The 25,011-nt window shown below is 35.2% G+C and overlaps 1 protein-coding gene across 2 annotated transcripts; it reads left to right on the top strand.

Moving 5' to 3' along the window:
- The first annotated feature begins 916 nt into the window (after positions 1 to 916).
- LOC136038762 (anaphase-promoting complex subunit 15B-like) lies at positions 917 to 23,037 on the top strand. 2 transcript variants are annotated; one of them, XM_065722138.1, is made up of 4 exons: positions 917 to 1,065; positions 11,919 to 12,045; positions 17,963 to 18,022; positions 22,777 to 23,037. In XM_065722138.1, exons 2-4 carry the CDS (start codon positions 11,932 to 11,934, stop codon positions 22,918 to 22,920), a joined length of 318 nt encoding a protein of 105 aa, XP_065578210.1. In that variant the 5' UTR covers positions 917 to 1,065; positions 11,919 to 11,931; the 3' UTR covers positions 22,921 to 23,037. The 2 variants fall into 2 exon arrangements, with proteins under 2 accessions (XP_065578210.1, XP_065578209.1); XM_065722137.1 differs by lacking the exon at positions 917 to 1,065 and having other exon boundaries at positions 11,648 to 12,045.
- Positions 23,038 to 25,011: the final 1,974 nt, after the last annotated feature.

The raw sequence follows: 25,011 nt of genomic DNA, 5'->3' as shown, positions 1-25,011 counted from the left end.
ATTAGTTCAAAGATCATTTAACAAAAAATGCGCGGTCGATAAGACTCCCAGAGCCCAGGGGCAAGTGTTGTAATTTTTGCCCCGGGGGTATAGAAAGTTCTTACGGAAGGGGTGATCTTACAAATTTTAGAGGGGGCTCATTTAAGGGAAACTAAAAGTTCTAGTTCCCTTTTTAGAGTGAAAACGGATAGAAAGGCAAACAGTCCCCCCTCCCTTTTACTCCCAAATTTTTCGGATTGAATTTTTGGGACAATTATTTTGTTCAAAATAGACAAAAGATCACAGTACAAAAACTCCAGGGTTGACATAACCCCGGGTTGTGTCTCCATAATAGGTTCATATGGAAGGGGTGTTCAACAGCTTCTGACTTCAGAGGTGATTTTTGTGACTAAAAACGAAAAGTTATAGTTCTATTTTAAGAGCCGAAAGTGATTAAACTGCAAATCAGAAACCCTCTTCCCTACCCCCTTTTCCCCAAGGCATCCAGTCAAAATTTTGATTTAGCCATTTTGTTCAAAATAGTCTAAAGGCAAAACATCCATACTTCCACGGTTGAATTTCAAAAAACTTGAAACTCTGGCAATCAAATCGAACACGAATTAATTAAAAAAAAAGATTATCAAAGAAAAGTAAAGAATATATTAAACTTAAGATCGGCAGAAAGAAAAATCTGTAATTTTCAAACTCAAAACGATCAGTAATTACTATATGAATAAATGAGACCCAAAAGGAAAATAAAACAAAAAATCATAGCAACCGAACATACAACATATACCATATAAATTAATGGATAAATCTTTAAAAAATTAATCTAAAACTGATTAAACTTAAATTAAAAATGCAAATGAAGCTTAAAGCAAAAAGTCAAGATTTTTCGACTCTAATATTTATTGAGGTTATAGACGACAAATCGCTATATCTAAAAAGACGGACAACACGCAAATTCTAGAATCAAACAGTTTGTTATAACCAGTTTACAAAAGAAGTTACTCATAATTACAAGCTTTGCTCAAATAGGAAAGTTTTTAGCGACAATATAGACAACAAAGGAATTAAGATTTTGTGGTAATTGGTAATTTTCTCCATTTTTCTAGTTTTTTGTATTGATTATATACGTTTTACTTACTATAACTTCCTTCAGGTGCTAATAATTCTAAATTTATATGTAAAAAAATATTTTATACAAAATCATTCTACGAAAAAAGATCATCTTTAAACTACTTGATAGCTTTAATACTTATGGAACACAATTTGTATTTTGAAATATTTTATCCTAATCTCATTAGAAATTCCCCGTGAAACACTGTGAAACTGAAGAAATAGAACAGACTTCGAGATAATACAATTTTTGAAAAGCTGATATGCCTTGAATGATTGTAACTATGATTTCAGGCTCAGCTTGCACGTTTGCAGACGAAATATTAATTAAATATAACCTCTGTGCTTTACTAGGTGGCAGTATGGATTAAACCCGACTACTTTCAACTCTCGTCGTGAAACGGTCTTTAGTTTAATAAGGGCCAGGGCTTCCACTTTTCGATATTGATTATCCCTATTTTTATATCAATTTTCCCTGAAGCTCCTTGTCTTTAGGTCTGATTTCTCCCTACTTTTCTCCTTAGAAAAAAGAGATATTTTGCCTTAGGTTTCCATAAAATCATCACGAGAAACATAGCACATCATCAAAGAATTATTTTTTTACTTCAGATAATAATGTACATAAAATCTCTTACACTACCGAGGACACATAAAAAGTTCAATTAAGTGTCATCTGAAGCACTAGCATTTGCTTTCGTCTTGATGCCAGTGACAGCTTTCGGTATACTGAGAGTTGATGAAGTTTTATCTTCGTTTTTCAATCAGTAATTGACTCGAATAAGTGAGACTAGTGTGACATTCTTCATACTATTTCGGATGTCCTTTTTGATTAATTTTAGTAGACTAAACAAACGCTCAGCTGGTACATTACTAAAGTGTAACGAAAAGATCAGCGACATGCACTTCAGTAATTCCAGGTACTGGATTTCACCACTGCGAGTCTTCAGACTAAATATCTTCATCCAGTACTGCTCAACTGACAGGTCTTCAACTCAGGCATCTCCCAAATTAAGCTCAGTGACATCAGTCATTGCCTGAGATCTCCATTCTATGTCTGTTTTTTAGACGTAACATTTTTCTGCTAGAACAGGAAATCTCGCAAATAGTGGCCTTAGAGATTTTGGCTTCACGTTTTTTGCATTCCTTGGTTCAACCAAGACCAAAATGCCATAAATTCCGTCTTCAAACTTGAAACCGTCTTGGATCAGGACCATACTTGCTAGAAACAAGTCTTTCAACTTCTGTAAATTTCTTGTGTACATGCTCTGTATTTTAGTCCAGCTCTGTACTTGGTACGTCCTGCTTTGGTTTTTTAGCTAAGCAATGGAGAATGTCATTTTGTGTCTGAAAAAAAAACATCACTGCCTGCCAGTTATCAAGTACAAAATTGTATTTTCATGGTTTAAATAATGTTTGCTTACTTTTTAATTAAATTCACATCCTTATGATTTATTTAAGAATGCTGAAGTCACGAAAATCAGTTATTTTCTTTCAAGTAGCAGAATTGTTTTACTATGCTATCTTACTCCTGGGGAGGTCAGAGGTGCTCTAACTAGAAATTTTAGCACTGTGAAATTGTTTGCTGACCTTGTGCCTGTCAACCTAAGGTCAATCAGAAAGAAAACATTTACTGATCTTCCACAAGATGCCACAGGTTCAGTTAGGGTGGTGATAATTCAAAAAAATTGTGACTATGTCAAGGAAGAATACGATTTTAATCTCTATTCTTGAGGATAGAGATCAAAATCGTAATTTTGCTGGACTTAGTGAAAATTCATTTTAAATTGTTTTTGAAACTCTGAAATCTTTTTGAGGACATAATATTAAAATCCTAATCTCCCTTGACTTAGTGACAATTCATTTGAATTACAACTATACTAAATGAAAGTTGCATATCTTTCGCAAGATGGAAAAAATCTTGTGTTCCTGACCTCCTCAGATCACCTCCCTGTGTCAACATCAGCTTGAGACAGATGTCACATGTAACACAAACTGATGTTGGTGTATACCCTGCATAAATCTTGTGAGATAAAACTCTAGTTCACCTACTTTTTGCTATCTTGAAGTTTTCTTGTACTTCATTTAGGCAGAAGATCTGTTCTGCAAGGTTTCACTTTTGTAACACAAAATTTTTAAAAGTCACCAAAAATAACTGCCCTCTAAAGAGAGGAGTGGAGATAGGTACTTCAAAATACCTTACAGGGACATACTTTAGTCCGTAGACCCATCCATGAAAGTTTCATTTTCTTGACCTTAGCCCTTTCTAAGACAACGAAAAGTAGCTAAACTAGAATTCCACTTCTGATCCCTACTTTGTATAGAATAAGGATAAGATTCGTTTCCACAGCATTAAGGCCAGCAAATCATAGGTCACTTGCTTTTATTCTACAATTGATCCATTGCCTCACCTATACTCCCTTATATCGGCAGTTTGCACCAGTCAAAGCCATTGCTTAAAAATAAATACTAGGCAACCTAAATAGCATTCCAGGGTTCAACTTTTTGAAACTTCGGCAAATACAACAACATATGCCAGTATTCCTACATAAAATTTCTTTCTTTTTTTTAAACTGAGTATACGCAATCTTTGAGAATTTTGCAGCCTTTTGCTTGAAAAAATCGAAGTTTCCCTGAAAATCCCTACTTTACCCCAGATTTCCTGAAAATCCTTACTTTACCCCAGATTTCCCTTTGTCCCTAGATTCAAAATAAGTATCCCTAAAAGAAGTAGTTTCTCCCTGAAATAGGGTAATCTCCCTAGAATTGGAAGCCCTGATAAGGGCACTGTTTCAGACGAAAGTATCCATTATTATTTGACTAAAAATAGCTTAGTTAAAAATATAATTTAATTAAAAATCGGTGGTAACAGACTCTAGCGTTCTTACCATCAAATTGGTATTTATTAAAGGAATCTATACCTTTGTAGGCCACAGTGGTTTAATATATCCATTTTATTAAATTTTACCTGTACCCATTGTTGTCAGGTGTTCGGCAGCAAAACCACACTGAGTAAAATTTTTACTAAACTTAGTAAAGACGGTGTCAAGTTAGTAAATTCTGGTCAAATTTAATACAATTTTGAAAATCAGGAAGTTAAAAGTAAATTTACAAGAAACATGAGGAATAGTGTTTAATGATTTTTGTGCCTAGTTTCATGCTGTTGAACAAAAATTTAAACATATATCTCCGCCTAAATTAATATTTTCTATTCTATGGCTTCAGTTTCAGCCCCTTCTACCTCTTCATTAAAATCAGTATATCGCGTAAAGCTTTGAAAATCTGAAGGGTGGTTTTTTTTTTTTTTTTTTTTTTAGGAATCAATTCAGCAGTCAGTAATTTATTTTCAATGACAGTTTTGAATACTATTTTATCATTGCGTATACCAAAGTTTTGAATGCTATTTATTTATTGCGAATATCATATTATTCGCAATAAATAATAAGTTTTTAACTTATTGCCAAAAAGTGCAACACGATCCATATGGATCCTAAGGGGGTGAAAGCTCCCCTCTTATTTTGAAACGATAGTTTTCTCTCTTTTTTTTCGTTTTAAATCCGTTCAAAAATTTAAAAGTCTTTGGTCACTATATTCGTGGGACGTGCCCTATATACCTTCATCTTCCTACTCTGATCATACTCCTCACAATCTCTTTTCCTTGACCATCTCGTTTTAATAGGCTACTTATTCTCTAAGACCAATACTACTACTACTACTACTAATAACTCACTGCAGCACCAAGCCGCCTGAGGCCAACACAGCTACGCACGCTCCTCCTCCAACCTAATCTATTTAAAGCCTCCCTCTTTACACCCTCCCAGGAAGTTCCCATTTCCTTTAAATCCTTATTTATGACATCCTCCCAACCCAGACAAGGACGACCTGCTTTCCGTGTAGCCCCAGACGGTTGGCCAAAAAGGACAATCTTCGGTAATCTGTCATCCTTCATCCGTAGAACGTGGCCTAGCCATCTCAACCTTTCTTTCATTATAGCCCCAGAAAGCGGGATTGAACCACACTTTTCGTACAACCTACTGTTTGAAATACGGTCAGTCAGCCGGGTACCCAGACCCGGTACCCGGTACATCTGCTTTTCGGAGTGTCCATGCTTCAGAGCCATATTTGACCACTGTCATCACTGTAGCTTCCAATATTCTAATCTTGGTTTGTAGGCTTATCTTTCTATTCTTCCAAACTTTTTTTAACTGTGAAAAAACACCCTGAGCTTTAGCTATTCTACTTTTAACATCTTCACTGCTCCCACCATCTTTACTAATAATACTACCAAGGTAACTGAAGCTCCCAACCTGATCAATCTTTTCGTTACCTAAGGTCACCTGTTCATCTTCACTTATTCCTAACCTTAGTGACTTAGTCTTCTTAACATTAATTTTCAAGCCTATTTTAGCACCCTGAACTCGTAAAACCTCTAAAAATTCATTCATTTTGCTCACACTTTCATCTAATATGCTTAAATCATCAGCATAATCTAAGTCCAGGAGCGTTCTTCCTCCCCATTTGATTCCATGGTCTCCAATTGCCTTTCCTGTGCTCCTTAAGACGAAGTCCATCAAAATGATCCATATAAAGGGGGATAGAACACAACCCTGCTTAACTCCTGATTTAATACAAAACCAGGTGCTAACCTCATTTCCTACCTTAACCGCAGCAGTATTATTCTCGTACACAGCGCAAATCACTTTAATGTATTTTTCTGGTATACCATATAACGATAAGACCTTTGTTAACGCTGTTCTATCAACAGAATCGAAAGCTTGCTCATAATCGATAAAACTAAGGACCAAAGGTGTTTGACAACGAAGGGACTTCTCAATTATTAACCTAAGAGTGAAAACATGGTCGACACATCCTCTACCTTTTCTAAAACCGCATTGTTCTTCCCTTAAAACTTTGTCTACAGCATGTCTCAGTCTAAAAAGTATCATATTACTCAGTAATTTGCTACCTACAGAGACCAGACTAATGCCTCGATAATTCCGACATTCACTCTTGTCACCTTTCTTATACAGTGGTTTAATTAAGGTTTTCCTAAAATCATTGGGTACTTCCCCTTTTTCAAAAATCATGTTCATAATCTTCAGTAGCTTATTCCTAACCTCAGAGCCACCATATTTAAGGAACTCATTAATCATACTATCAGCACCTGGGGCCTTATTATTTTTTAATCCTTCTAGTACTGTCGCTAATTCTTCCTCACTAAACAAATCTTCCTTCACATCCAAGGTATCACAAACTTTTTCATTTTCATCTATATCTTTTCCTGCAACTGTATCTCGGTTTAGCACATTCTCAAAATGTTCCACCCATCTTTCTTTAACTTTTTCCTTATCACTAATTGTGACCCCATTTCTATCTTTAATTAGGACTAGTCCGGATCGGCTACTCCCTTTCAATTTATTAACATGCCAGTATAATATTTTACTATTATGCCGTCTAGCCGCATCTTCCAGATCCTCAGCAATTTTATCCATCGCCTCCATTTCACATCTCCTTAGTTCATATTTTAATGCTTTCTCCACTTTCTTTACATTCCTTTTGTTTTCATACGACCTATCGCTCAGATAATTCTTATACAAACCCCTTCTACTCTCTATTAAACCTAAAGCTTTTTCACTAATATTCCTAGTTGCTGTCTTAGCACTCTTCCCTAGGACACCATCAGCAACTTCACAAATTGTTTTTCTGAAATTATTCCATCCATCTTCCACATTGTCAAATTTTAAACCCTCAAGTTTAGTACTCAACTGTTCCTGGAATTTTTTTCTCAAATTTTCATCCTGAAGTCTACCAACATCATAACTTCCCGGGAGGGAGTTACTCTTCCGAAATTTCAGCTTTAAATTAACCTTAGACACTACTAGATGGTGATCTTTACTTTTAACATCAATAACGGCACTCCTATACACCCTAGTATCTTGTATTGATCCTGCTAGTCTTCTGTTTACAATAACATAATCAATAAGGTTTGCTGTCTTACCATCACGTGAATACCATGTCAACTTATGGGCCATTTTGTGACCAAACACCGTATTGGTTATAACTAGGTTGTTATACCTACAAAATTGCAAAAGCCTATAGCCATTACTGTTTTCTTTTCCTACACCAAAATTACCTAGGCTAGGATACCATCTATCCCTATTTCTACCAACCTGGGCATTAAAATCTCCTAGCAAAAACACCATATTTCTACCTGGTACCCTGTCTATTTGCTCCTGTAACTGTAAGTAAAATTCATCTGAGTCACTAGTATCTCCATCAGTTGGTTCAATGGGGGCATATACTACTATAACTGATACCCTAAACTTTTTAGTCATAAAATGAGCAATTAGTATTCTATTATTAATACCTTCCCAGCCTAAACAAGACTTAGCAGCTTCCTTATTCATCATGAGCCCTACTCCCTGTCTATGTACCCCATCCTTCCTTCCTGAGTAAACAAATTCTTTGTCACCTAATTTCATGCTTCCTACCCCTGGGATATGAGTTTCTGAAACTCCTAATAAATCCAGTTCAAACCGTCTGAATTCGTCAGTCAAAATGTCGATGCGATAGTCATTTTTTAACGTCGTAACATTCCAAGTTCCAATTTTCATGTTCTTTAAATCTTTGAAATTATTTTGGCCTCAAGAAAAGCAGTGATCCCGGATACCAGTGCAGGATGGGGACCAACATATCTTCTCAAGTCTACACCGAAGCAATTAAGCCGGCTTAGAACCGGACAGCAAGAAGTCCCTGGGACCTCCAGTAAGTTGGAGGCTTTGTGCAATCCTGGGCCCATCTTGGTCACAACATGGTTTTCAGCACTTGGCGATGCTCTTCTATCAACAAGAGTCGAAATCCTGCACAGACAGTCAAAAGCCTATTACCTCCGACTCATTATATATTCATGCCTACAAATATTATGCTACTACGGGGAGGCAGCCCATAGTAGATAAATTAGCTAGGAAGAGGTTTTTCAGCCCGAAAACGCCCATCAAAACAAACCAAGCCCAGAAAATTATCCAATAATCAGAATCCCGTACGAGTGCTGTGTTGTTTACAAGGCTATAATTTCCTCGAGGGGAGCCACTCCTCAAGTGGGAAAAATTGACCGCAAGTTTCCCAGTCTTGCAGGTACCCCGAAAGGGTCAAGGCAGCCCTTTACAGAGGCCGTTGTCCATAAATCTGGATCTTACGCCCTGCCGCAGTTGTCCTCCTATAGAGGATCCTCCCACGATGGTGTTCTGCTTCACCATGCAATTTGACCCATTACTGGGAGAAGGTTTGTAACTCATCTGACGCGTGAACACGGCAGTTGGCCCTGCTGAGTGTACATTTGAGAGGCCTTCTTCCTCCTCCACCTGAAATTATGACCCCCAGGGGAGGGTTTCCCAGTTTCTATTATGGGCCCCACTGGGACAAGGTCCTACTTGGCCTAAGCCTCCTATGGAGCTACTCTACCTATCTATAGGGCTTACATATATACATATATATATATACACATATACATATACATATATATACATACACACATACATATACATATACACACACATACACATACATACACACATACTCACTAACGTGCAAATATATACCCTGAATTGGTATAGGCTAGGTCTGTATATGGTGAATATTAAAAAAAAAAAAAAAAAAAAAAAAAAAAAAAAAAAAAAAAAAAAAAAAAAAAAAAAAAAAAAACCTTTGATAATTTAAATGAATAAGAAAACTTATTAGAAATTCTGCTGATACTGCAAAAGTAGACCTAAGTAGCCAATTTAGCCTGTTTGAAACATCTCACAAGCCAACACCCTATAGAAAACACCTTTGAGAATTTAAATGAAGAAGAAAACTTATTAGAGACTCTGCTAATACTGCAAAAGTAGACCTAAGTATCCAATTTAGCCTGTTTGAAACATCTCACAAGCCAACACCCCATAGAAAACACCTTTGACAATTTAAATGAATAAGAAAACTAGTTAAAAACTCTGCTAATACTGCAAAAGTAGACCTAAGTAGCCAATTTAGCCTGTTTGAAGCATCTCACAAGCCGACACCCTATAGAAAAACACCTTTGACAATTTAAATGAATAAGAAAACTAGTTGAAAACTCTGCTAATACTGCAAAAGTAGACCTAAGTATCCAATTTAGCCTGTTTGAAACATCTCACAAGCCAACGCCCTATAGAAAACACCTTTGAGAATTTAAATGAAGAAGAAAACTTATTAGAGACTCTGCTAATACTGCAAAAGTAGACCTAAGTATCCAATTTAGCCTGTTTGAAACATCTCACAAGCCAACACCCCATAGAAAACACCTTTGACAATTTAAATGAATAAGAAAACTAGTTAAAAACTCTGCTAATACTGCAAAAGTAGACCTAAGTAGCCAATTTAGCCTGTTTGAAGCATCTCACAAGCTGACACCCTATAGAAAAACACCTTTGACAATTTAAATGAATAAGAAAACTAGTTAAAAACTCTGCTAATACTGCAAAAGTAGACCTAAGTATCCAATTTAGCCTGTTTGAAACATCTCACAAGCCAACACCCTATAGAAAACACCTTTGACAATTTAAATGAATAAGAAAACTAGTTAAAAACTCTGCTAATACTGCAAAAGTAGACCTAAGTAGCCAATTTAGCCTGTTTGAAGCATCTCACAAGCCGACACCCTATAGAAAAACACCTTTGACAATTTAAATGAATAAGAAAACTAGTTAAAAACTCTGCTAATACTGCAAAAGTAGACCAAGTATCCAATTTAGCCTGTTTGAAACATCTCACAAGCCAACACCCCATAGAAAACACCTTTGACAATTTAAATGAATAAGAAAACTAGTTAAAAACTCTGCTAATACTGCAAAAGTAGACCTAAGTAGCCAATTTAGCCTGTTTGAAGCATCTCACAAGCCGACACCCTATAGAAAAACACCTTTGACAATTTAAATGAATAAGAAAACTAGTTAAAAACTCTGCTAATACTGCAAAAGTAGACCTAAGTATCCAATTTAGCCTGTTTGAAACATCTCACAAGCCAACACCCTATAGAAAACACCTTTGACAATTTAAATGAATAAGAAAACTAGTTAAAAACTCTGCTAATACTGCAAAAGTAGACCTAAGTAGCCAATTTAGCCTGTTTGAAACATCTCACAAGCCAACACCCTATAGAAAACACCTTTGACAATTTAAATGAATAAGAAAACTAGTTAAAAACTCTGCTAATACTGCAAAAGTAGACCTAAGTATCCAATTTAGCCTGTTTGAAACATCTCACAAGCCAACACCCTATAGAAAACACCTTTGACAATTTAAATGAATAAGAAAACTAGTTAAAAACTCTGCTAATACTGCAAAAGTAGACCTAAGTAGCCAATTTAGCCTGTTAATTTCGAAACTTCTTTATTTTGCTCCAAGCCCCTACATTTCACACTTTTATACACTCCTATAACACAAAACCACCCTCAAACCTTCATTTTAATTATTTCAAACGTATTTTTAAATATTGCCGTTGAAATGGCCTTAGTTTGAAGTAAAGAGAGAAATTTTGGGATCGCCAAATTTTGCTAAGTCTACTGAAGGTGCTGCTTGCCTGTCCTATTTTGACGGTTACCTCTTGTGCTGTTAAACCAGTGTTTTCATTTATACTCTATATATTTGAACTAATTTCTGTCCCCGCAGTTGATATTCAAGGGACGTCATTTGTTGCTATGCATTTTGTTTTTTTCGGCGTTTGTTGTCATACCCACTTGGTCAGCACTTTTACCTCTCAGTAGAGCAGTATAAAACTTTAGTTTACAGAGCGGGGCTGTGAGGGCAGGCGTAGCCCTCATATACAAGATTGATTTTCGTAATTTTTTGACTTGGATATCGCTTTTTAAGTTCACTTAAAAAAAGAAATTATGTTGTAGTATCCAAGTCTAAATCTGGAAATAGATGGCGTCGTACTTTAATTCACACAGGAACAATTTTGCTAATCATTGCAATTTAGTTGTCATTCTTTATCAGTATACTACGCAGTTTCCTGTCTACTTTTCTATACAACAGCAAACTCGTGTGGAGGAGACAAATGATGAAAATTAAAATCTTGACAATCATAAACGGCAATAAAAATTGCTCGTCGGTGTATTTGACAAATATTGCCTGAGCATGAACCTGGGGTGAGAGTAATTGAAAATGCATGAAATTTCAAATATTTAGAAAAAAACTGTGTTTTTTAGTAGATCTTTAGACACATTCCCTAAACACATACTGCACACAGACAAAAAATATGAAATATATAAGATGTTGCTCCTTGGACAAATTTAAATAGAAAATTGACATCAACAGAAAACCAACAAAAATACTAAGAGCTATTTTCAATCCTAAAGTAAATGAAAATTGTCCAAAGCTTTTTATGAAAAACTTTAAAACATTCTCTTTTTTATTGGGAAAAGTTCAAATGAATTTTTCGTGTTATTTGAGAGTCATGATGATAATGTATAGGTTCTTAATTGATTTTTTTTTTTTTGTCATTTATACTGTCACTTCAGTTTTAAAGTCCTGGAACCACTCTTGACACATCTTTATGTAAAATTAGAATAATAATTTCCAGTTAATTCTATTTATGATGGAAAAATTTTGTTTCAGTTATGGTTCGTGATAACTTATTCTTGGTTTTCTTTAATATTCAATTGTGTGCTTTAAATTTTAGCCGTTTTTATGTCAATTTCTTTTATTTAAAAAGCTATGAAGTTTCTTTGCATTATTCTTTCGCTTGATAATAATACCGAGGAATCATTACCTTATCTATTATAGTAAAATAACGTTTAATATTTTAGGACGATTGGAACTATGTCATTTATTGAGCCTGAATTCAGGTCTACTTTGCTTCAAGACATAGACAAGTCCTTTGTCACGTTTGATGATTCAGTACTTGCATCACTTGAACAAGAACATGAAAAGTCTGTAAGGTTTCGTCTATTCTATATTTCAATTTCATTTTCTGTCATAAATTCGTAGATAAAGTTTCATTCCCTTTGACTATTCGTATTTTGTCTTTATTTTCGTAATAATAAAAATTCAATGTTTTATTTCTTCCGTCTGTACCAAGGTAAGGATGTCACATCTTGTACTTACTGAGAATTTCCAAGTTTGAGTTTTGCTAAAGAATGAGAAAAACACAATTTTATTTCCAATTCAATATCTGTTATATATGCCGAGAGTTACATTCCAAAAGATATGATCTTACAACCAGGTATCAGGGGTTTTTTCTTGGTTTGGCTAAATTTAAGTGACAATACGCATTGCTTATACTAACGTTATGTAGAAGGGAATAGGGGCAAAAGTTTCTTTTGAAAAACTTTACCCAAAGGTCAAAATTTTTAGCTGGGTAAATTGTAAAGGAGAAGTGTTTCCATTTTGGGTAGGTGATAATTAACACCTTGGGTAGGAGGTAGGTGTTAATTAATAATCTCACTAGGAAACAAAGAATGATTATGAGGAAAGATTCCCGGAATAGTGCATTTTGCTTTTCATTTTTAACTCTTGTTTTGTGAATTACCATTCAAGGTAATTGGTGTCTTTGATTTTTATCAAAATGCGAATGTAGTTTATGTAAGAGGCTGTATTTATTTAGATTTTCCTATCAAAGTTTCCCTCTGTTGTTTCATAAGAACCTAAATGGTGAATCTGCTAATTCTTGTTTACAATAAATAAAAATATGATATGTTTTTATTTGTATATTCTGGCCAGTTTTAGTGCTATAAACGCCTTGCGATTTGTTTGAAAATGAATTTTTGTTTTACCAGTAATCAAAGCCTGGTTGGGTTTTAAGTATAAAACAGAAAAAAAAGACCCGAATCCATAAATAAAAGAAAAAATCAAATAGGAGAAACTGCAAGATGGGGTTCAAGGTAGCTATTCCAACTAATCATGAATAGTTTAGAGTAACAATTATCTTGAGACGTTAGTTGAAAGTACTTCAAGAATCTGTTTTCCCTTTTCTCTAAATTAGTGTTTTTTCCTCATTCTGGGTTTATTTTTGTCATATAAAAAAAGGAAAGTATAATGTTTAATTCTAAATTCCTTTGTCTTACAATTTACTAGATTTAGGCTACTCCTGGGGGTTCTCTGGTTAGAGATTAGTAGAAACCCACATTCCTATGCCTACGTCTATCTCATTGCAATTTTTTTCTGGCAATTTGGAAGGAAGAAAAAGAAATCTGGGCGAAATGAAGAACTTAGCTTCATATAAAGATACGAAATATTAAGCTGCTGTTTTCTACCCTTTCTATAGGGTAAAGCCGTGGAAGGACGGTAATAGGAAGGACGATAAGATGACATTTCTCCACCGCCTAAGATTTTCCCAAAATACCTGCTGAAAAATTGAGAAATGTTTGCTTAAGATGTATTTTTTCTGGTTTTTATCACTCCCTCCTCCCAAGAAGAAAGTGTTCGATAGCTCCTTCAATATCACAAAACAAAAACATTGTAAATAAGAGAAAAAGAGGATATTAGCAGTCAGTGGAAAATAGAAGAAAATTGCAAATATTTTGGTCGAGACCTCCACATGACTGTCTTCAGTGCAGAAAAAAATAATAAAAAATACAGATAAGAGTCCACAAAACATCATGAAAAATAAACTTAAAAAAAACCACTGAATTTAAAAGAAGGCCCTTCCCAAGTAACGATGAAAGGGTAACTTAATAAGAAATCCGATTTTTATGTGAAGCTTTTGCAAAGGCTAATCGTTTACTAGGCATGGTAAAATCGTGGATTCTTTTAGGCTGCGAAATATAATTTTGTGTATAGATAGAAAAACAAACGGAATTAATAAGTTTATTATAAATGGGACTGAGACAGGTTTCTCCAGTATCCCTATTAAGGGTGACCTTTTGGTGGATATGCTTTTTGGTTTTGACTGCCACCCTGAAAACATGCACGAAAACTCTTGCCAAGAATTGTAGTTACTGAAATTTTTTATGTCGTGTTGTATCTTGATTCAAACTTGTTCATTATTCCAACAAGTAGAAATACCTTCCGTCTGGTCCAGAATGACATGCCATCTATGCAATTTGTTATTTCATGGCTGGATATTATTGACGCTATTTGTTGAAGTATTTTGCTTTTCAAATACAAGAAAAATGTCTTTAAACACGTATTAGACTTAAATACCAGAAACGTAATTAAATATGTATTTGAAATACATGCCCGGGACATGTATACCATTACCATGGACCAAGAAAAGCTTCATATATATATATATATATATATATATATATATATATAATATATATATATATATATATATATATATTAGTTACGCGCCATTGTAGTTACGCGCCATTGTAGTTGTGTCCCTGTGTCCCACCTGTGAATAGAGATAGATATAAATATATGTTTTTAACTACGTAAAACATGCGAATATACAACATTCTTCGCTGTCCCATTGTCTGTGCATATAAATAGATTGTCAGGTTTACTGACTCTTGAACATGCAACATATAATTGTCCATGGGAAAAACAATCCGTATTCAGATCTATACCTCATTATTCTAATGATGTGTCCCTGTGTCCCGGTCGTCATTTATATTCCCTGTGTCCCGGTCGTCATTTGTGTCCCGGTGTCCCAGTTTGTAATTTCTCTTTGAGTGTCCCGGTCGTCATTTATATTCCCTGTGTCCCGGTGTCCCGGTCGTCATTTGTGTCCCGGTGTCCCGGTCTGTAATTTCTATTCGAACAATCCCTGTGTCCCGGTCGTCATTTGTATATCCCGCCTGTGCCCCCGGCGTCCCCGTTGTAGTTGTGTCCCTGTGTCCCGGTCGTCATTTATATTCCCTGTGTCCCGGTCGTGATTTGTGTCCAGGTGTCCCAGTCTGTAATTTCTCTTTGAGGTTCCCGGTCGTCACTTATATTCCCTCTGTCTCGGTCGTCATTTGTGTCCCGGTCTGTAATTTCTCTTTGAGTGTTTTTTCTTTTTAGTTTTTTTTTAGTTTTTTACCTTTTTTCTTTTTTCATTTTTCTTTTTCTTCTTTATTTTTCAGCGTCACTATGAAGTACATATCGACGAACCTTTGTTTTTTTAACTTAAATCTGGTAGGCATTGATGACCTTATCCAAGTCAAAATCCCAAACCCAATCATCATCGCTATCATTTTCAGTTTTGATATGTTTTGACTCTCGCTGTCCAGGTGGATTTTCATCTAACTGCGCGGTTTTGCGTTCTTTAGCCGCAAGCCTGTTTTCTTGCTGTTCTTGTGATTCCTCGGAACGCTTTCTTTTCTTACTTTCTCTATCAGCAGCAAGTTTTTTGGCGTAAACTCTTTGAGCAGCTTCCTCGGCTGTTGCCATTGTAGGTTCTTCAGTCATTTTACAATTAAACATTTTTCCGTGAACAAATGTCTTAAATACCGTTAATGACGTCACCGTCAAAGCAAAAATGACGATAACTAATTTCATGACGTCAGTCAACACAGAAACATGACGTCACCTGATCCACAGACAGACAGACAGACAACTTATTTATATATATATATATATATATATATATATATATATATATATATATATATATATATATATATATATATATATATATATATATCTTATAATGTAGCTGTCATTATTAGTGTATTTTACCGTGGGTGTAATATTTCCCTCGCCTCATAAAAATTTACATGAGTCAGATCACCCCTGAAGGCTCTCTATCTAGAATTGAACGAAAACAGATTGTTCAGTGATTAAAGTTCTCTGCTCACAGGTTGTTTTGGTTGGAGGGGGGGGGGCAAATAAAAAAAAGACATCTGGGTAAAATAGAAAATTTGAATTAGAAAAACATGAGGGAAATTACAGAAAATGGCATTTTGAAGATAAATTGCTGAAAGGAGGTATCATTACTTGCTGCCTTTTTCTGAAATTACTCACATTTTCTCATGACTTAGTTAGGTTACTTCAAATAACTTATAATCACTTGAGTTTTTGTATTGTAATGTATATCCAACTTTTGGCTTGTATCTTTAGCTATATCAGTTCATTCTAAAATATTTGGAGGATGATAAGTTGTAAAGTGTCTCATAGAAAATATTTCCCCTGTTCACCTAACTCAACAACTTTCTTTACAATATTTAAGAGGATGTGTCCGGAAAGCGATTGTTTACCCTAATTTATGTCTCTTGAAGGCCATCTTTTTGTGATTTAGTAAGTAAGTTTATTTATAACCTGCAATGATATAAAATAAATACGGAGTAAAAAACAAAATAATATAATCCATAAGGAAATAAGAAGAAAAAACATAAATAATATAACAAAATCTACTGAATAACTTATCTGGGAAATAATAAGTGAGAGGATCACTGGCACATATCTTATTTGGAGTCCTTAGATCCTTAGCGATGTGGTCAAGCAACACTAGATAGGTCTAAAGGTCGATAAGTCTAAAATGAGAAACAATCTTGTGATTTCTGTATCATCTTGGTAAATACAGCAAGAATTTACAATATTTAAAATAGCCTCTCCTTAGTTGAAGACGGTCTTTTTTCCGCATTAAAGGTTGAAAACCAGAAAGAAAAACAATTATATGAGAACAAAACTATGGTAAAGTTTACGTAAGCCTCGGTGGCTATACATTCCTCTGTTTGGCGATATTTTACCATATGAGATACGAATACATTGCAGAGCACTAGCAATCGGAGACGAGCATGTAGTCGAAAGTCTATTAGAAAAAGTAACCCTAAGCCCTTTCAAATTTGAGACACACTCGAGTACCATTGTACCTACATGTAAGGGAGGAGCAGGGTTAGAAATATATTAAAACACGGAAACATGCAAAAAGGCCACTTTATTTTTGCTCGGCTCATATTTCGGGCGCTTTTGACAACGTCATACATTCCCAAGTGCTTCATTGCTTAGTTGGATCAGGACTCAATCCGTCGTGAAAGTTCTTCAATAGTGGTATTTCAATCCGTTGGGTCGGTTAAAATGGATGTCTGATATATCTGAGCTCATCTCAGTTCAATCATAATCGAATCATTTATCAGAACATTTAGATTCTTTGTGAGGCCTGACCTAGTATGACTAGCTAGCAGTACGTCATCAGCATAGGCAAGTTGAGTAACAACAACGTTTTCTAGAAACACAGTAGGAGACATCATTCGCAAATATTCTGCAAACACAGTATTAAAAATATATGGACACAGCACACCACCTTGCCTGACTCCCATCTTTACTGAGATGGGCTCAAATATTCTCTCACGAAATAAATTGGTCGTACAGCCTTGGCTCTTATATTCTGAAACTTTAATCGTTATAATTGTCCGGTTGGGGCTTTAAAATGTATTGTAAACTTCAAACTTGTAGACTATTTATTCTTGGCTACCCTGAGGACAAATATCACAAAAATAGGGTATGATAAGTCTTATGAGACTGTTAATAAAAATAAACTGAATGCTGTACTTTGTCAACTCAATTAAGATAAATTTAAAGTCTGCATGCGTTGTTCGAGTTTCGATGATTCAACACAGAAATGCTTGAGACTAGGATTTGGTTCATTGAAAATTGAGAGAGGGTCGATTGTACCTGAAAATTGAAGTCTCCAGTTAGGTCCGACTCAAACGTTTTAATTCAGAATTAAATCTGTTTGGCTTGGATATGCGAAACTTGACTTTTTTTCGTCTTCGAATAGATTTGAAGTTTGATTCAGATTTGCCTCATGCTGAAGATGAGAGGTCTGCATGACTGTATTCAGGTAGGTCTTTAGGTATTGACGATGGATTAATTTTTACGATCTTCTTGTAACTAAAGAGCCGTAAAGATAACCAGTCAAATTTACAATTTTTTTGAAAAGCTGAAATATTAACACTACTTTTATCTTTTTTCTTTTTTTCAGTTAAGTGTAATTGCCAATAAAGATATAGATCTACTACCCATTGGGAAAACGACAAAAGAGGTACGAATTTTGTGTGCAATTCATTATGATTTAGCTACTCAACTTATTGCGCCGATAGTATTATGTTAAAAAGAATTTTTTTTCTTGAATACTTCGCACATTCCCTGCTTGGTTAGGCGTGAAGTTCGTACCAACTAACCGGAATTTTATTTTAAGGCTCTTAAAAATAAAGTTTTCTTTACCTCGAAATTGGGCATCGTGAAGCATGTATTACCTACAATTATCACTTACAATTCACTTACTATCACTTACAATTTATTTTTAGCCCATTGCCACGGCCCTATTCCTGTACGTTGTACTTGAACAGTTGTTTGCTGTAGCAAATTTTTAACCTAAAATCAGTGAGACTAAATACTTAAATTTTTGAAGGAAATGATTCAATGGCGTCACGGGTTTAAGATCCCTCCCACTCTTCATGTGTTTATTTAAAACACACATAACTAAGATGACGTGAGGTTGTTCTTGAACAGCTGTTAGCTGTGGGAGATTTTTAACCTAAAATCAGTGGGACTAAATACTTGAATTTTTGAAGGAAACTATTGAAGGGCATCGTGTGTTAAAAATTCCTCCCACTCTTCAAGTGTATATTTGGAACACTTTTAACTCATATAACGTTGTACTTCAACACTTGCTAGCTTTAGCAAACTTTTAACCTAAAAGCAGCGGGTTCTAAATACTTTAATTTGTCAAGAAAATGATTCAAGGGCATCACGGGTGTAAGGTACCTCCCACTCTTCAAGCATATATTTGGAACACACTTAACTGAGATGACGTTGTACTTGAACATGTTCTAGCTGTAGCCAAGTTTAAACCTTAAATCTGTGGGGTTAAACATTTAAACTTTCGAAGGAAATGATTCATGGGCGTTACTGGGTTAATATGCCTCCCACTCTTCAAGCGTAAACTCGGAACACAATCAAATCAGATGACGTTGTACTTGAGCAATTGCTAGGTATGGCAAAATTTTACCTAAAATAAGTGGGACAAAATACTTGAATTTTTAAAGGAAAGGATTCAAGGTCCTTACGGGCTTAAGATATACCTCCCACTCTTCATGTATGTATTTGGAACACACTTAACTGAGATGACGTTGTACTTGAACAGTTGCTAGCTGTAGCAAATTTTTAATCTAAAATTAGTGGGACTAAATAATTGAATTTTTGAAGGAAATGATTCAAGGGTGTCATTGGGTTAATATGCCTCCCAGTCTTCAAGTGTATATTTAGTACACACTTAACTAATTAATAAAAAGTCCTAACCTAAAATTAGTGGGACTAAATACTTAAATTTTTGAAGGGAAAGATGCATGGGCGTTACGGGATTAATATACGTCCCACTCTTCAAGTGTAATCTCGGAATGCAATTAATTCAGATGACGTTGTACTTGCACATTTGCTAGGTGTGGCAAAGTTTTAACCTAAAATAAGTGGGACCAAATACTTGAATTTTTAAAGGAAAGGATTCATGGGCATTACGAGGTTAATATGACTCCCACTCTTCAATAGTATATTGGGAACACACTTAACTGAGATGACGTTGTACTTGAACAGTTGGTAGCAGAGGTAAAGGATTAACTTAAAATTAGTTGGACTAAATACTTGAATTTTTGAAGGAAGGGATTCATGGGCATTACGAGGTTAATATGCCTCCCACTCTTCAAGTGTAAACTCGGAACACACTTACGTGAGATGACGTTTTACTTTCACAGTTGCTAGCTGTGGCAAAGTTTTAGCCTAAAATCTCTAGGATTAGACACTTGAATTTTTGAAGGAAAGGATTCATGGGCTTTACGAGGTTAATATGCCTCCCACTCTTCAAGTGTAAACTCGGAACACACTTACCTTAGATGACGTTTTACTTTCACAGTTGCTAGCTGTGGCAAAGTTTTAACCTAAAATCAGTAGGACTAAATACTTGAATTTTTGAAGGATAGGATTTAAGGGTGTCACGGGGTTAAGATGCTTCCCACTCTTCAAGTGTATGTTTTGAACACACTTAACCGAGATGACATAACGTTGTACTTGAAAAGTTGCTAGCTGTAGCAGAGTTTTAACCTATAACTAGTGGGACTAGATACTTGAATTTCTGAAGGAATTAAATAAAAAAAAAAACAAGTTTTTTTTAACTGAAAGTAAGGAGCGACATTAAAACTTAAAACGAACAGAAATTACTTCGTATATGATAGAGGCTGCTTCCTCATCAACGCCCCGCTCTTTACGGTAAAGTTTGACTCTTTCTCTCAATTCTTCTTTTTAAAACAGTAAACAACTTTAGCGTAAAGAGCGGGGCGTTGATGAGGAAGCAGCCTATTTCATATACAAAGTAATTTCTGTTCGTTTTAAGTTTTAATGTCGCTCCTTACTTTCAGTTAAAAAAACTTGTTTTTTTATTTAATTTCTGAACGTTTTTGAATCAATGCATGTTTTGATTTTGGCTCTCCGCAGAGGAATAATCAAAACGAAATTTGCATTTTTTATTTTTTTTTGGCTAAATGGCTTTCTCATAATTTTGATCGAATAATTTTGAGAAAAAAAGAGCGGGGGAGGAAGCCTAATTGCCCTCCGAATTTTTGGTTAATTAAAAAGGCAACTAGAACTTTTAATGTTTTACGAATCTTTTTATTAGTAAAAGATTTACGTAACTTATAAATTAGCTTACGTAAAGAACTTTTATATTCTCATGCTTTTATTACATATATGAGGGGGTTCGCCCCCTCGTCATTACCTCGCTCTTTACACTAAAGCTTAAATTTTGTCCCAATTCATTAAGAATGACCCTTGAATCAAAAAAGCCGTAGAATAAATAGTTGAAATTACTAAAAATACTTTAGCGTATGGGAAATAATATCTGTTTCTGTTTTAATTTTTAATGCTGTTCCTTACTACAAGCTGAAAAAACTTTTTCATATTTACTTTTTAATTGTTTTTTTTTAAATAATGCTAGTAAATCCTGCTCTCCCTTCATGGAAATTTTCTTCTCCCATGACAAATTCTCAATGGAAAGTACCCCCAGCATGTCCCCCTCTTCTCAACCCCTCCTCCCAACCAAAAAAATCCTCCTGAAAACGCCTGTACACTTCCCAATAACCATTACTATATGTAAGCACTGGTCAAAGTTTGTAACTTGTTGCCCCTCCCACGGGGACTGTGGGGGAGTAAGTCGTCCCCAAAGACATAGTTATAAGGTTTTTCGACTACGCTGAATAAAATGGCTATCTCAGAATTTTGATCCGTTGACTTTGGGAAAATAATTAGCGTGGGAGGGGGCCTAGGTGCCCTCCAACTTTTTGGTCACTTAGAAAGGGCACTAGAACATTTCACTTCCGTTAGAATGAGCCCTCTTGCAACATTCTAGGACAACTGGGTCGATACGATCCCCCCTGGGGAAAACAAAAAACAAAAACAAAAAAACAAATAAACACGCATCTGTGATCTGCCTTCTGGCAAAAAATGCAAAATTCCACATTTTTGTAGATAGGAGCTTGAAACTTTTACATTAGGGTTCTCTGATACGTTGAATCTGATGGTGTGATTTTCGTTAAGATTCTTTGACTTTTAGGGGGTGTTTCCCCCTATTTTCTAAAATAACGCAAATTTTCTCAGGCTCGTAACTTTTGATGGGTAAGACTAAACTTGATGAAACTTATATATTTAAAATCAGCATTAAAATGCGATTCTTTTGATGTAGCTATTGGTATCAAAATTCCGTTTTTTAGAGTTTTGGCTACTATTGAGCCGGGTCGCTCCTTACTACAGTTCGTTACCACGAACTGTTTGAATGATGCATGGGCGTTACGGGATTAATATGCCTCCCACTCTGCAAGTGTAAGCTGGGAACTCAATTAACTGAGATGACGATGTACTTGAATAGTTGCTAGCTATGGCAAAGTTTTAAACTAAAATCAGTGGGACTAAATACTTGAACTTTTGGAGGAAATTATTTATGGGCATCACGGGGTTAAGATGCCTCCCACACTTCAATTGTATATTTTGAACACACTTAATGAACTGAGATGACGATTCACTTGAATAGTTGCTACCTATGGCAAAGTTTTAAACTAAAATCAGTGGGACTAAATACTTGAATTTTTGAAGGAAATTATTTATGGGCGTCACGGGGTTAAGATGCTTCCCACACTTCAAGTGTATATTTGGAACACACTTAACTGAGATAACATAATGTTGTACTTGACCAGTTGCTAGCTGTAGCAAAGTTTCAACCTAAAGTCAAGGGGACTAAATACTTGAATTTTTAAAGGAAAAGATGCATGATCGTTACGGGATTAAGGTGCTTCCCACTCTTCAAGTGTAAATTCGGAACAAATTTGACGGAGATGATGTTGTACTTGAGCAGGTGCTAAATGTGGCAAAGTATAAACCTAAAATGAGTAAAGGGATTCATGGTCGTTACGGGGCTAAGATGCCTCCCAGTCTTCAAGTCTTAAATTTGTATTTTCTTCATTCGTAGCATAAGCACGCAAATTTATCGATGGTTTTACAGAATTTAGTATAATTTTCTAACTTTTCATTTCCTACCTTTTGTCCTTTTCGTTTAATTTGATATTTATGCCTTGCTTTATCTAAGAACCTTTGGACGAAAATCATGTCGACTTTTTAACGTAACCTTAATCAATACAGACTTCTGGAATAAAGCATTGTTTTACTTTATTTCGCCTATATTTCTGTCCTTTTTTTATAAGAAATTTTTAGTATATTACAAGTGTAAAACCTTTGTCATCCTTTCTTTTCTTGTAGCCGAATGACTATGATGAATCTGAGTTTGATCTTGAAGACGAAGCCCATGATGACGACGAGTCTGACTCACGTGAAGTTGAAGATGATGAACTGGATATAGACACTAGCTTTGCTTCTTCTGCAGGAGCAACTGTTGGAACATAGATAATTGTCAGTGATACTACAGCAAAAAATATAACATCAAGGCTACTGCATTTTTTCTTTTCTTTTCTGATTGACGCTACGTTTACAAATAAAATTTACTCATTTTACTGAAAACAATCTTATTTACTTTCGTCGATGCATGATTTTATTTATGGCTTTATTCAGCCACCCGTCTCCTCCCTAGAAGACTGCAAATTAAAAAAAATTCTTGAAGCATTGACAAAATTATGATGCTTTCCAGACAAAGAAGTCTTTTGTCAAATATTAGCCCTTGTCCCTTCGTTGAATTTATGTAGCTCTTCCCCTACCCTTTAGAAATTTTTCTGTAGTCACCCTACAACGTATTGTTCATGCTTCTGATTAAAACATATGTTGTCTTTGAGACGACTGACTCAAGTCACGAGGATGATTGTGATAATTGTGGTGTATACATTAGCCTTTTCATGATGACAGCAAGACCTGCAACCAAGTAAAGAGCGAACCACAGTCAAAAGTAACCAAAAAATGAAAAAATATTTTAAAATAAATTATTAAATGTAGAAGAATTGCCATTTGACACTAGTTCATGAATGGTAGCTATTATCCGTGTTAACTTTTAAAGTAAAATAATGACGAAAACAAATTTATGGAAATTCCTAAAAAGAGCTTGAAACTCGTGAGAACGGTGACAAACGGTTTCAAGCCCTCCATCTTAAAAATTGAACAAAATCATGGTTTAGCAAAAATTATGGTTATCATTGACGTGTCTTTTTTATCCCTCGATGCACCTGAATATCTTAGAGAGCTCTGTGACGATTCGTAGGAAAATTAATGCTTATATATACTTGCTTTTTTATAATATCGTCTTTATAGCATCTAGCTCTAAATGGGTACATGGAGAAATCTGGGAGAACAACGAGGGAAGCATCGGATGATTTACCCCCAGCCACATACTGCACTCTCGGACGGAGAAGGGAATCAGGAGATTGGTACCTTTGCAACGCCGACCATTAGTCAGCACACGTAAAGTTTTTTTCTTTTTTCTTTACAGCATTAAAGTGCATTCAATTTTTCACGAAAAGCTGCTTTTTTATCACACCCCATAGTAAAAAAATGAAACAGTCCTTAACTCCTAAAACTAGAATCAGATAAAAAACGAAGCACACTATTAGAACCGTCTTGTCCAAAACCCCTATACAGGAAAATTACCGTCCTTTGGGTTGAACAACAAGGGAAATTTCTTAGTTTGTTAATCAAGAAAAGTGACTGTAACCACGATATTCTTCATATACGGCATATTTCTTATTTTTTTTTTCTTTTCCAGAGATAGCTTTTCACTGGAGCATCGTAGAGAGTTGTTCAATGACTCACTTAAAAAAAAATGCTAGATCTAGTGCCATTTGTAATTCAAAACAAAATAGTTTTTAAAATAGTATCATTTTTTATCAAAAATCGCATTTTTCTATAGCACTATAGTAGCTTATGTTATTGGATTCATCGGGTCATCATAGCACTATAGTAGCTTATTTAATTGGATTCATCGAACATATTTGAAAAATATCCTATAAAGCAAAAAACACGTTTACTATAATATTATGTGACATACAGATGTAGTATACTATAGCAATGAGATGTACCATACCGTTATATAACCAACAAATATACTATAGTATGGTGTAAGACCCAGATGAACGTAATAACGTCTTTGGGGGCTATTAGCTCCAATAGCATACCCCTATGGCCGTCATGGGATCTAGAATGGTGTTACTACTCATAGGGTTGTTGACATTAAGCACAGCAAGAGTCTAAATTATATCATAGAACAATAATGCTGCCTAAGTAAAGAATGAAGTGGGCTCTATGCAATTTTATTCTTACCAAGGCACTACTTATGGAAGGAGTCGTCATAGAAACTTCGGAGAGAGCTCATTCGATTTGAAGTTAAAAATACTTGTGCCCCTTTTCAGGGACAAAAGTGATTGAAGGGTACGCACCCCACACGTCCTTTGTTTCCTCACATCCAGTACAAATTTCGAGGTAGCCGTTTTGTACAGCATATTGGAATAATCTATTACTTATGCCTCTGGGGAAGAAAGGACCCAAATGTCTTTA

The sequence above is a fragment of the Artemia franciscana genome, chromosome 18 (genome assembly GCF_032884065.1).
Source record: "Artemia franciscana chromosome 18, ASM3288406v1, whole genome shotgun sequence".
Lineage (NCBI taxonomy): Eukaryota > Metazoa > Arthropoda > Branchiopoda > Anostraca > Artemiidae > Artemia > Artemia franciscana.
This window is presented reverse-complemented; position numbering and strand designations above follow the sequence as displayed.